We start from the raw sequence: 14358 nt of genomic DNA, 5'->3' as shown, positions 1-14358 counted from the left end.
ACAGACATCATATAGGGATCATAAAAAGACACATAGGAAATCATACAGGGATACATAAGGACATATAAGGATCATATAGGGATGTGTAAGGATGGATTGGGATCATATAGAGATGCACTGGGACATATAGACACATACAGGGATGCATTGGGATCATATACGGACATATAGCGACCACATGAATATGTAAGAACCATATACGGACCATACAGATATATAGAAGCATATAGACACATATAGCAATCATATAGGGACACATAAGGAGACACAGGAACCATAGAGACATATAGAAAACATATAAGTCCCATAGGCACATGCAAGGGCCATAGGAACATATACAGACCATAGAGACATATAGGGAGGCACAGGGACATATAGGGATCATAGGGACCTAGGGACACATAGGACCATATAGGGACACATAGGAACGTATAGGGGCGCGCAGCGACACACAGGGACGTATAGAGATGCGTCCCCAACCGACTGGGGACCCCAAACCCCATTCATCACCCCTATAGGGGACACCCCAACCTATAGAGCACCCCTATAGGGGACACCCCAACCTATAGAGCATCCCTATAGGGGACACCCCAACCTATAGAGCACCCCTATAGGGGACCCCCATCACCCGTCTATGGGGGACCCCAACCCATTGGGTACCCCAAACCCCATTCATCACCCCTATAGGCCCCCCCCATCTCCTATAGGCCTACCCCATCTCTCCTATAGAACCCCCCCATCTCCCCTATAGAGCCCCCCATGTCCCCTATAGAGCCCCCCATCTCTCCTATAGAGCACCCCCATCTGCTCTATAGGTCCCCCCTATGTCCCCTATAGGCCCTCCTATAGAGCCCCCCCATTTCCCCTATAGAGAGCCCCCATCTCCCCTATAGGGTCCCCCCTATGTCCCCTATAGAACGCCCCCATCTCCCCTATAGAGCCCCCCATCTCCCCTATAGAGCCCCCCCATCTCTCCTATAGAGCACCCCCATCTGCTCTATAGGTCCCCCTATGTCCCCTATAGGCCCTCCTATAGAGCCCCCCCATCTCCCCTATAGAGCCCCCCATCTCCCCTATAGAGCCCCCCCCATCTCCCCTATAGAACCCCCCATCTCCCCTATAGAGCCCCCCATCTCCCCTATAGAGCCCCCTCTATGTCCCCTATAGAACCCCCCCATCTCCCCTATAGAACCCCCCCATCTCCCTATAGAGTCCCCCATCTCCCCTATAGAGGCCCCCCTATGTCCCCTATAGAACCCCCCCATTTCAACTATAGAGCCCCCCCACCATGGCCCCTATAGAGCCCCCCAATCTCCCCTATAGAGGCCCCCTCTATGTCCCCTATAGAACCCCCCCATCTCCCCTATAGAGTCCCCATCTCCCCTATAGAGCCCCCTCTATGTCCCTATAGAACCCCCCCATCTCCCCTATAGAGTCCCCCATCTCCCCTATAGAGCCCCCCCTATGTCCCCTATAGAACCCCCCCATGTCAACTATAGAGCCCCCCCACATGGCCCCTATAGAGCCCCCCCCCCATGGCCCCTATAGAGCCCCCCCCCCCATGGCCCCTATAGGGGACCCCGCACCCGCTATGGGTCCCCTGTGGCCCCCGGGCACTCACGCGGGCCCCTCGAGGGTGACGATGGTGAGGATGGGGCGCCGGTTCATGCCCCCCATGCAGGAGCTGTTGCACATGAAGCTGTAGAGCACGGTGCTGCAGGCAGAGCCCACCTGGGGCCAACAAAGGGGGGGGGGAAAGGGGGGAAATGGGGGGGGAATGGGGGGAATGGGGGGGAATGGGGGGGAATGGGGGGGAATGGGGGGGAAATGGGGGGAATGGGGGGAATGGGGGGGAATGGGGGGGAATGGGGAGGAATGGGGGGGAATGGGGGAATGGGGGGGAATGGGGGGGAATGGGGGGGATGGGGGGAATGGGGGGAATGGGGGGGAATGGGGGGGAATGGGGGGGATGGGGGGAATGGGGGGAATGGGGGGGAATGGGGGGGATGGGGGGGAATGGGGGGGAATGGGGGGGATGGGGGGAATGGGGGGAATGGGGGGGAATGGGGGGGAATGGGGGAATGGGGGGGAATGGGGGGGATGGGGGGAATGGGGGGGAATGGGGGGGAATGGGGGGAATGGGGGGGAATGGGGGGAATGGGGGGGAATGGGGGGGAATGGGGGGGAATGGGGGGGATGGGGAGGAATGGGGGGGAATGGGGGGAATGGGGGGAATGGGGGGGAATGGGGGGGAATGGGGGGAATGGGGGGAATGGGGGGGAATGGGGGGGATGGGGGGAATGGGGGGGAATGGGGGGAATGGGGGGGAATGGGGGGGGAATGGGGGGGAATGGGGGGGAAATGGGGGGAAAATGGTTAAAAAATGGACCCAAAATGGGGTATCTGGGATCAGGTTTCGGGGCCCATAGGGTACAATGGGGTCCCATAGGGTACAATGGGGTCCCATAGGGTACAATGGGGTCCATAGGGTACAATGGGTCCCATAGAGTACAATGGGGTCCCATAGGGTACAATGGGGTCCCATAGGGCACAATGGGTCCCATAGGGTACAATGGGTCCCATAGGGTACAATGGGGTCCCATAGGGTACAATGGGGTCTCATAGGGTACAATGGGTCCCATAGGGTACAATGGGGCCCCATAGGGTACAATGGGGTCCCACAGGGTTCAATGGGTCCCATAGGGTACAATGGGGTCCATAGGGTACAATGGGTCCCATAGGGTACAATGGGGTCCATAGGGTACAATGGGGTCCCATAAGGTACAATGGGGTCCATAGGGTACAATGGGGTCCATAGGGTACAATGGGTCCCATAGGGTACAATGGGGTCCCATAGGGTACAATGGGTCCCATAGAGTACAATGGGGTCCCATAGGGTACAATGGGGTCCCATAGGGTACAATGGGTCCCATAGGGTACAATGGGGTCCCATAGAGTACAATGGGGTCCCACAGGGTTCAATGGGGTCCCATAGGGTACAATGGGTCCATAGAGTACAATGGGGTCCATAGGGTACAATGGGGTCCATAGGGTACAATGGGTCCCATAGGGTACAATGGGGTCCATAGGGTACAATGGGTCCCATAGAGTACAATGGGGTCCCATAGGGTACAATGGGGTCCCATAGGGTACAATGGGTCCCATAGGGTACAATGGGGTCCCATAGAGTACAATGGGGTCCCACAGGGTTCAATGGGGTCCCATAGGGTACAATGGGTCCATAGAGTACAATGGGGTCCATAGGGTACAATGGGGTCCATAGGGTACAATGGGTCCCATAGGGTACAATGGGGTCCCACAGGGTTCAATGGGGTCCCATAGGGTACAATGGGTCCATAGAGTACAATGGGGTCCATAGGGTACAATGGGGTCCATAGGGTACAATGGGGTCCATAGGGTACAATGGGGGTACCTCGGGGGGCTGGTAGGGCACGGTGACGCTGTGGCGCTTGGTGGTCTCGTTGTCATGGTAACGGGCCTGGGGGTTCCCCTCCACCCGGATCAGGTGCTGGGGGGGGGCCAGCCCTGGGGGGGGAACCCCAAAGTCAGCCCCATAGAACACAATGGCACTGATAGAGACCTATAGAGACCCATAGAGACCCCATAGAGACCCATAGAGACCCCATAGAGACCCATAGAGACCCATAGAGACCCATAGAGAGAGACCCATAGAGAACCATAAAGACCCATAGAGACCCCACAGAGACCCCATAGAGACCCCATAGAGAACCATAGAGACCCATAAAGACCCATAGAGACCCCATAGAGAGAGACCCATAGAGACCCATAGAGACCCCAACAGACCCATAGAGACCCCCTAGAGCCCCCATAGAGACCCATAGACAAAGACCCATAGAGACCCCATAGAGACCCCATAGAGACCCATAGAGACCCCACAGAGACCCAATAGAGCCCCCATAGCGCCCACATAGAGCCCCATAGCGCCCCCATAGAGCCCCCATAGCGCCCCCATAGAGCCCCATAGAGCCCCCATAGCGCCCCCATAGAGCCCCCATAGCGCCCTCATAGAGACCCCATAGAGCCCCCATAGAGCCCCCATAGAGCCCCCATAGCGCCCCCATAGAGCCCCCATAGAGCCCCCATAGAGCCCCCATAGCGCCCCCATAGAGCCCCATAGCGCCCCCATAGCGCCCCCATAGAGCCCCCATAGCGCCCCCATAGAGCCCCCATAGAGCCCCCGTAGCGCCTCCGTAGAGGCCCCATAGAACCCCCATAGAGCCCCCATAGAGCCCCCATAGAGCCCCCATAGAGACCCATAGAGCCCCCATAGAGCCCCATAGAGCCTCCATAGCGCCCCCATAGAGCCCCCATAGAGCCCCCATAGCGCCCCCATAGAGCCCCCATAGCGCCCCCATAGAGCCCCATAGAGCCCCATAGAGCCCCCATAGAGCCCCCATAGAGCCCCCATAGCGCCCCCATAGCGCCCCCATAGAGCCCCCATAGCGCCCCCATAGAGCCCCATAGAGCCCCATAGAGCCCCATAGAGCCCCCATAGAGCCCCCATAGAGCCCCCATAGCGCCCCCATAGCGCCCCCATAGAGCCCCCATAGCGCCCCCATAGAGCCCCATAGAGCCCCCATAGAGCCCCCATAGAGCCCCCATAGAGACCCATAGAGCCCCCATAGCGCCCCCATAGCGCCCCCATAGAGCCCCCATAGCGCCCCCATAGCGCCCCCATAGAGCCCCCATAGAGCCCCCATAGAGCCCCCATAGCGCCCCCATAGAGCCCCCATAGAGCCCCCATAGAGCCCCCACAGCGCCCCCATAGAGCCCCCATAGAGCCCCCATAGAGCCCCCATAGCGCCCCCATAGCCCCTCACCGTCGCCGCCCCCCCCGCAGCGCTCGTGGTGGGGGCACCTGCGCACGACCTCGGCCGCGTGCTCCGACCTCTTGTAGACGGCGACGGCGCGGAGCAGGGCCCCGGGGGGCGGGGGGGCCCCGACCCACACCTGCACCGGGCACGGCTTGGCCAGGCGGCAGAAGAGCTTGTGCAGGGCCAGCGAGAACTGCGGGGGGGGACGGGGGCCTATGGGGACCCAATGGTGGCCATAGGGATGCCTGGGACCCAATGGAGGCCATAGGGATGCCTGGGACCCAATGGAGGCCATAGGGATGCCTGGGACCCAATGGAGGCCATAGGGATGCCTGGGACCCAATGGTGGCCATAGGGATGCCTGGGACCCAATGGAGGCCATGGGGATGCCTGGGACCCAAGGGCGGCCATAGGGATGCCTGGGACCCAATGGAGGCCATAGGGATGCCTGGGACCCAAGGGCGGCCATAGGGATGCCTGGGACCCAATGGAGGCCATAGGGATGCCTGGGACCCAAGGGCGGCCATAGGGATGCCTGGGACCCAATGGAGGCCATAGGGATGCCTGGGACCCAAGGGCGGCCATGGGGATGCCTGGGACCCAATGGAGGCCATAGGGATGCCTGGGACCCAATGGAGGCCATAGGGATGCCTGGGACCCAATGGAGGCCATAGGGATGCCTGGGACCCAATGGAGGCCATAGGGATGCCTGGGACCCAATGGAGGCCATAGGGATGCCTGGGACCCAAGGGAGGCCATAGGGATGCCTGGGACCCAATGGAGGCCATAGGGATGCCTGGGACCCAAGGGCGGCCATAGGGATGCCTGGGACCCAATGGAGGCCATAGGGATGCGTGGGACCCAATGGAGGCCATAGGGATGCGTGGGACCCAATGGAGGCCACAGGGATGCCTGGGACACAAGGGCGGCCATAGGGATGCGTGAGACCCAATGGAGGCCATAGGGATGCCTGGGACCCAATGGAGGCCATAGGGATGCCTGGGACCCAAGGGCGGCCATAGGGATGCCTGGGACCCAATGGAGGCCATAGGGATGCCTGGGACCCAATGGCGGCCATGGGGATGACTGGGACCCAAGGGCGGCCATGGGGATGCCTGGGACCCAATGGAGGCCATAGGGATGCCTGGGACCCAATGGAGGCCATAGGGATGCCTGGGACCCAATGGAGGCCATAGGGATGCCTGGGACCCAAAGGAGGCCATAGGGATGCCTGGGACCCAAGGGCGGCCATAGGGATGCCTGGGACCCAATGGAGGCCATAGGGATGCCTGGGACCCAATGGAGGCCATAGGGATGCCTGGGACCCAATGGAGGCCATAGGGATGCGTGGGACCCAATGGAGGCCATAGGGATGCCTGGGACCCAATGGAGGCCATAGGGATGCCTGGGACCCAATGGAGGCCATAGGGATGCCTGGGACCCAATGGAGGCCATAGGGATGCCTGGGACCCAATCGCGGCCATAGGGATGCCTGGGACCCAATGGAGGCCATAGGGATGCCTGGGACCCAATGGCGGCCATAGGGATGCCTGGGACCCAAGGGCGGCCATAGGGATGCGTGGGACCCAATGGAGGCCATAGGGATGCCTGGGACCCAATGGAGGCCATAGGGATGCCTGGGACCCAAGGGCGGCCATGGGGATGCGTGGGACCCAATGGTGGCCATAGGGATGCCTGGGACCCAATGGAGGCCATAGGGATGCCTGGGACCCAATGGAGGCCATGGGGATGCCTGGGACCCAATGGAGGCCATAGGGATGCCTGGGACCCAAGGGCGGCCATAGGGATGCGTGGGACCCAATGGAGGCCATAGGGATGCCTGGGACCCAATGGAGGCCATGGGGATGCCTGGGACCCAAGGGTGGCCATAGGGATGCCTGGGACCCAAGGGAGGCCATAGGGATGCCTGGGACCCAATGGAGGCCATGGGGATGCCTGGGACCCAAGGGCGGCCATAGGGATGCGTGGGACCCAATGGAGGCCATAGGGATGCCTGGGACCCAATGGAGGCCATAGGGATGCGTGGGACCCAAGGGCGGCCATAGGGATGCCTGGGACCCAATGGAGGCCATGGGGATGCCTGGGACCCAAGGGCGGCCATAGGGATGCCTGGGACCCAATGGAGGCCATAGGGATGCCTGGGACCCAATGGTGGCCATAGGGATGCCTGGGACCCAATGGAGGCCATAGGGATGCGTGGGACCCAATGGAGGCCATGGGGATGCCTGGGACCCAATGGAGGCCATAGGGATGCGTGGGACCCAAGGGCGGCCATAGGGATGCCTGGGACCCAATGGAGGCCATAGGGATGCCTGGGACCCAAGGGCGGCCATGGGGATGCGTGGGACCCAATGGTGGCCATGGGGATGCCTGGGACCCAATGGAGGCCATAGGGATGCCTGGGACCCAAGGGCGGCCATAGGGATGCCTGGGACCCAATGGAGGCCATAGGGATGCCTGGGACCCAAGGGCGGCCATAGGGATGCCTGGGACCCAATGGAGGCCATGGGGATGCGTGGGACCCAAGGGCGGCCATGGGGATGCGTGGGACCCAATGGAGGCCATAGGGATGCCTGGGACCCAATGGAGGCCATAGGGATGCCTGGGACCCAATGGAGGCCATAGGGATGCCTGGGACCCAAGGGCGGCCATAGGGATGCCTGGGACCCAAGGGCGGCCATGGGGATGCGTGGGACCCAATGGAGGCCATAGGGATGCCTGGGACCCAAGGGCGGCCATAGGGATGCCTGGGACCCAATGGAGGCCATAGGGATGCCTGGGACCCAAGGGCGGCCATAGGGATGCCTGGGACCCAATGGAGGCCATAGGGATGCCTGGGACCCAATGGAGGCCATAGGGATGCCTGGGACCCAATGGAGGCCATAGGGATGCCTGGGACCCAAGGGCGGCCATAGGGATGCCTGGGACCCAAGGGCGGCCATAGGGATGCGTGGGACCCAATGGAGGCCATAGGGATGCCTGGGACCCAATGGAGGCCATAGGGATGCCTGGGACCCAATGGAGGCCATAGGGATGCCTGGGACCCAATGGAGGCCATAGGGATGCCTGGGACCCAATGGAGGCCATAGGGATGCCTGGGACCCAAGGGCGGCCATAGGGATGCCTGGGACCCAATGGAGGCCATAGGGATGCCTGGGACCCAATTGCGGCCATAGGGATGCCTGGGACCCAAGGGCGGCCATGGGGATGCCTGGGACCCAATGGAGGCCATGGGGATGCCTGGGACCCAATGGAGGCCATAGGGATGCCTGGGACCCAAGGGCGGCCATAGGGATGCCTGGGACCCAAGGGCGGCCATAGGGATGCCTGGGACCCAATGGAGGCCATAGGGATGCCTGGGACCCAATGGAGGCCATAGGGATGCCTGGGACCCAATGGAGGCCATAGGGATGCCTGGGACCCAATGGAGGCCATAGGGATGCCTGGGACCCAAGGGCGGCCATAGGGATGCCTGGGACCCAATGGAGGCCATAGGGATGCCTGGGACCCAATGGAGGCCATAGGGATGCCTGGGACCCAATGGAGGCCATAGGGATGCCTGGGACCCAATGGAGGCCATAGGGATGCCTGGGACCCAATGGAGGCCATAGGGATGCCTGGGACCCAATGGAGGCCATAGGGATGCCTGGGACCCAATGGAGGCCATAGGGATGCCTGGGACCCAATGGAGGCCATAGGGATGCCTGGGACCCAATGGAGGCCATAGGGATGCCTGGGACCCAATGGAGGCCATAGGGATGCCTGGGACCCAATGGAGGCCATAGGGATGCCTGGGACCCAATGGAGGCCATAGGGATGCCTGGGACCCAAGGGAGGCCATAGGGATGCCTGGGACCCAAGGGCGGCCATAGGGATGCCTGGGACCCAAGGGCGGCCATAGGGATGCCTGGGACCCAATGGAGGCCATAGGGATGCCTGGGACCCAATGGAGGCCATAGGGATGCCTGGGACCCAATGGAGGCCATAGGGATGCCTGGGACCCAATGGAGGCCATAGGGATGCCTGGGACCCAAGGGCGGCCATAGGGATGCCTGGGACCCAATGGAGGCCATAGGGATGCCTGGGACCCAATGGAGGCCATAGGGATGCCTGGGACCCAATGGAGGCCATAGGGATGCCTGGGACCCAATGGAGGCCATAGGGATGCCTGGGACCCAATGGAGGCCATAGGGATGCCTGGGACCCAAGGGAGGCCATAGGGATGCCTGGGACCCAAGGGCGGCCATAGGGATGCCTGGGACCCAAGGGCGGCCATAGGGATGCCTGGGACCCAATGGAGGCCATAGGGATGCCTGGGACCCAAGGGCGGCCATAGGGATGCCTGGGACCCAATGGAGGCCATAGGGATGCCTGGGACCCAATGGAGGCCATAGGGATGCCTGGGACCCAATGGAGGCCATAGGGATGCCTGGGACCCAAGGGCGGCCATAGGGATGCCTGGGACCCAATGGAGGCCATAGGGATGCCTGGGACCCAATGGAGGCCATAGGGATGCCTGGGACCCAATGGAGGCCATAGGGATGCCTGGGACCCAATGGAGGCCATAGGGATGCCTGGGACCCAAGGGCGGCCATAGGGATGCCTGGGACCCAAGGGCGGCCATAGGGATGCCTGGGACCCAAGGGCGGCCATGGGGATGCCTGGGACCCAATGGTGGCCATAGGGATGCCTGGGACCCAATGGAGGCCATGGGGATGCCTGGGACCCAATGGAGGCCATAGGGATGCCTGGGACCCAATGGAGGCCATAGGGATGCCTGGGACCCAAGGGCGGCCATAGGGATGCCTGGGACCCAAGGGCGGCCATAGGGATGCCTGGGACCCAATGGAGGCCATAGGGATGCCTGGGACCCAATGGAGGCCATAGGGATGCCTGGGACCCAATGGAGGCCATAGGGATGCCTGGGACCCAATGGAGGCCATAGGGATGCCTGGGACCCAATGGAGGCCATAGGGATGCCTGGGACCCAAGAGCGGCCATGGGGATGCGTGGGACCCAATGGAGGCCATAGGGATGCCTGGGACCCAATGGAGGCCATAGGGATGCCTGGGACCCAATGGAGGCCATAGGGATGCCTGGGACCCAATGGAGGCCATAGGGATGCCTGGGACCCAAGAGCGGCCATGGGGATGCGTGGGACCCAATGGTGGCCATAGGGATGCCTGGGACCCAATGGAGGCCATAGGGATGCCTGGGACCCAATGGAGGCCATAGGGATGCCTGGGACCCAATGGAGGCCATAGGGATGCCTGGGACCCAATGGAGGCCATAGGGATGCCTGGGACCCAAGGGCGGCCATAGGGATGCCTGGGACCCAATGGAGGCCATGGGGATGCCTGGGACCCAAGGGTGGCCATAGGGATGCCTGGGACCCAAGGGAGGCCATAGGGATGCCTGGGACCCAAGAGCATCCTATAGCGGCCATAGGGATGCGTGGGACCCAAGAGCATCCTATAGCGGCCATAGGGATGCGTGGGACCCAAGAGCATCCATAGGGATGCATAGTACCCAACAACATCCTACAGCATCCATAAGGATACATGGTACCCAAGAGCATCCCATAGCATCCATAGGAACCCATAGCAACACACAGGACCCAACAGCATCGAGACGGATGCACGGCACCCAAGAGCATCCTATAGCATCCATAGGGATGCGTGGGACCCAAGAGCATCCTATAGCATCCATAGGGATGCGTGGTACCCAAGAGCATCCTATAGTGGCCATAGGGATGCGTGGTACCCAAGAGCATCCATAGGGATACAGGAAACCCAAGAGCATCCTATAGCGGCCATAGGAATGCATGGGACCCAGTAGCATCCATAGGGATGCATAGTACCCAACAGCATCCTACAGCATCCATAAGGATACATGGTACCCAAGAGCATCCCATAGCATCCATAGGGACCCATAGCGACACACAGGACCCAACAGCATCCAGAGGGATGCACGGCACCCAAGAGCATCCTATAGCATCCATAGGGATGCGTGGGACCCAAGAGCATCCTATAGCATCCATAGGGATGCGTGGTACCCAAGAGCATCCTATAGTGGCCATAGGGATGCGTGGTACCCAAGAGCATCCATAGGGATACAGGAAACCCAAGAGCATCCTATAGCGGCCATAGGAATGCATGGGACCCAGTAGCATCCATAGGGATGCATAGTACCCAACAGCATCCTACAGCATCCATAAGGATACATGATACCCAAGAGCATCCCATAGCATCCATAGGGACCCATAGCGACACACAGGACCCAACAGCATCCAGAGGGATGCACGGCACCCAAGAGCATCCTATAGCATCCATAGGGATGCATGGGACCCAAGAGCATCCTATAGCGGCCATAGGAATGCATGGGACCCAATAGCATCCATAAGGATGCATAGTACCCAACAACACCCTATAGCACCCAACAGCACCCTATAGCACCCTACAGCACCCCATCCCCTTATCACCCCTATGGGTCCCTCCCATTTTGCGTCCCCCCCGACCCCTTAAACCCCTCCCTTTGGTTCCCTTGGTCCCCCCCCTCCCCACTTCCCCCTTGACACTGGGGCCCCCCCGACCCCAAGACCCCCCCATTACCGTGCGTGTGTCCCCCCCCTTTCCTATGGGTCCCCCCCTTTGCTATGGGTCTGCCCCACTGCTATGGGTCCACCCCTTTTCTATGGGTCCACCCCTTTGCTATGGGTCCCCCCCCTTTGCTATGGGTCCCCCCCCTTTGCTATGGGTCCCCCCCTTTGCTATGGGTCCCCCCCCTTTGCTATGGGTCCACCCCTTTGCTATGGGTCCCCCCCTTTGCTATGGGTCCCCCCCCTTTGCTATGGGTCCGTCCCTTAAATGCTCCCCCCCCCGCCCCGGCCCCACTCACTGTCCACGTGACGGACTTGGCCGTCCCCGCCTCCCGGAAGCTCAACCGGAAGTCGTGCTCGCCGCCATAATCCTCCGTGGACGGTACCACCGGGCACAGCGGCGGGGGGGGGGGAGCCGCGGCCGGCTCCAATGGCTTCAGCTCCTACGGGGGGGGGGGGGCGGTAACCCCTATAATAGATCCCTTTTTTGGGGGGGGGGCACCCCATATAGGGGTCCCTTTGGGGGTCACCCATCCCCTATATCCCAATGCGCATCCCTCTATAGGTGCTCCCCCCCCCCCCCGGCACTCACCCATGCAGGGGGTTCCTCGGGCAGTGAATGGATGCTGTCCGGGAGCCTGGGAATTGGGGGGGGCAAAGGGTGAACCCCAACCCCCCCTCTGCCCCCTATAGCCCCCTATATCACCCCATAGCCCCCTATAGCAGCCTATAGCCCTCTATATCGCCTTATAGTCTCCTATATCACATCACTCTATAGCCCCCATATTCCCCTATATCACCTTATAGCGCCCTATATCACACTGTAGCCCCCTATATCACCCCATAGCCCCCCATATCCCTCTGTATCATGCTGTAGCCCCCTATATCACCCCAAATCACTCTATATCTCTCTACATCGCCCTATATCGTGCTATAGTCGCTTATATTAACCTATATCATGCTATATCTCTCTATATCACCCTATAACGCTCATATTCCCCTATGTCTCCCTATAGGCCCTATATAGCCCTATATCACCCTATAGCCCCCATATCCCCCTATATCACCCTATAGCCCCCATATCCCCCCATATCACCCTATAGCCCCCATATCCCCCTATATCACCCTATAGCCCCCATATCCCCCTATATCACCCTATAGCCCCCATATCCCCCTATATCACCCTATAGCCCCCATATCCCCCTATAGCCCCATATCCCCCTATATCACCCCATAGCCCCCTATAGCCCCCCATACCCCCCCATCTCTCACATATTCCATAGGTCCAGGAAGCCTTCACCCTCCAGCAGCGGCTCCAGCTCCTCCTCCATGACGGCAGAGGGGGGGGGATCCCCTATATGGGGGGGGGGGGGGGGGGCACATAAAGGAGCTCAAAAGACCGGATACCCCCCCCCATTAAGGGCAATGGAAGGGGCGGAGCCTCCCCGCGAAGCCACGCCCCGGTCCGGTACGTCACACTCCTTATATGGCAAAGCCACGCCCCCTCCCGTTATTGAGGGGGGGGTAAAACGATGCTAGACCTGTCCATATATGGGGGTGGGGGGTGTGTCCGACCGGTTCCAACCGGTTTGGGGGGGGTTAATAGGCACCAATGGGGGGGCATAGACAAAGGGGAAACCCCCCCTCCCATTGACCCCATTGGTCCCTCCCATTCTATAGAGACCCCCCCATTTGGATGCGACCCCCCCCATCCCATTGACCCCATTGGTCCCTCCCATTCTATAGGGACCCCCCCATTTGGATGCGATCCCCCCCCCATCCCATTGACCCCATTGGCTCCTCCCATTCTATAGAGACCCCCCCATTTGGATGCGACCCCGCCCATCCCATTGACCCCATTGGCTCCTCCCATTCTATAGGGACCCCCCCATTTGGACGCGACCCCCCCCATCCCATTGACCCCATTGGCTCCTCCCATTCTATAGGGACCCCCCCATTTGGATGCGACCCCCCCCATCCCATTGACCCCATTGGTCCCTCCCATTCTATAGGGACCCCCCCATTTGGATGCGACACCCCCCCCATCCCATTGACCCCATTGGTCCCTCCCATTCTATAGGGTCCCCCCCATTTGGACGCGACCCCCCCCATCCCATTGACCCCATTGGTCCCTCCCATTCTATCGGGACCCCCCCATTTGGATGCGATCCCCCCCCCATCCCATAATGGTTTGACCCCCAACCCCCCCCCCCTTTATCCTCAATGGGGACGCCCCCCCCGCCCCCTTTTCCCGCTACCTCCGCTCCCGTTTCCCGCCGGCGCGCCCGCACGCGCTGGGGAACCCCCGCGCTTCCCGGCGTGCAGTGCGCGGGGAAGGAAGGGGGCGTGGCTTAACCCGGAAGTAAGGGGAGGAAGGAGGAGGGGGAAGCGTGAAGGGCGCCGCCATCTTTAGTGCGGGCAAGGGTGCCCAACCCCCCCCCAATGACCTTTGACCCCTATGGGGGGGGAGTGGAACGTTAACAGGGACCCCCCCATCCCAAAGGGATCTATGGGGCAGGGATATAGGGGTCTATGGGGCTGGGATATAGGGGTCTATGGGGCTGGGATATAGGGGTCTATGGGGCAGGGATATAGGGGTCTATGGGGCTGGGATATAGGGGTCTATGGGGCTGGGATATAGGGATCTATGGTGCTGGGATATAGGGGTCTATGGGGCTGGGATATAGGGGTCTATGGGGCTGGGATATAGGGATCTATGGTGCTGGGATATAGGGGTCTATGGGGCAGGGATATAGGGGTCTATGGGGCTGGGATATAGGGATCTATGGGGCTGGGGTATAGGGATGTATGGGGCAGGGATATAGGGATCTATGGGGCTGGGGTATAGGGGTCTATGGGGCTGGGATATAGGGATCTATGGGG

At 60.9% G+C, this 14358-nt stretch overlaps 1 protein-coding gene across 1 annotated transcript; it reads right to left on the bottom strand.

The window, feature by feature from the left end:
* Nucleotides 1–1606: 1606 nt before the first annotated feature.
* TP53 (tumor protein p53) lies at nt 1607–13787 on the bottom strand. The gene is made up of 7 exons (XM_080636402.1): nt 13734–13787; nt 12748–12829; nt 12068–12113; nt 11775–11918; nt 4863–5049; nt 3434–3546; nt 1607–1731 (listed from the first exon to the last, which is right to left on the bottom strand). Exons 2-7 carry the CDS (start codon nt 12804–12806, stop codon nt 1618–1620), a joined length of 663 nt encoding a protein of 220 aa, XP_080492528.1. The 5' UTR covers nt 12807–12829; nt 13734–13787; the 3' UTR covers nt 1607–1617.
* Nucleotides 13788–14358: the final 571 nt, after the last annotated feature.

The sequence above is a fragment of the Psittacula echo genome, assembly GCF_963264785.1.
Source record: "Psittacula echo genome assembly, chromosome: 32".
Taxonomy (NCBI): Eukaryota; Metazoa; Chordata; class Aves; order Psittaciformes; family Psittacidae; genus Psittacula; species Psittacula echo.
This window is presented reverse-complemented; position numbering and strand designations above follow the sequence as displayed.

Bases quoted from the DNA above. Each gene is read 5' to 3' on its own strand.
- TP53 (XM_080636402.1), bottom strand. From the start codon at position 12,806: ATGGAGGAGGAGCTGGAGCCGCTGCTGGAGGGTGAAGGCTTCCTGGAC. The intron at 11,919-12,067 runs GTGAGTGCCGGG...CCCCCCCCGTAG, and splicing joins CCGAGGAACCCCCTGCATGG to GAGCTGAAGCCATTGGAGCC. The intron at 3,547-4,862 runs GTGAGGGGCTAT...TTCCCCCCCCAG, and splicing joins CTGCGGGGGGGGCGGCGACG to GGCTGGCCCCCCCCCAGCAC.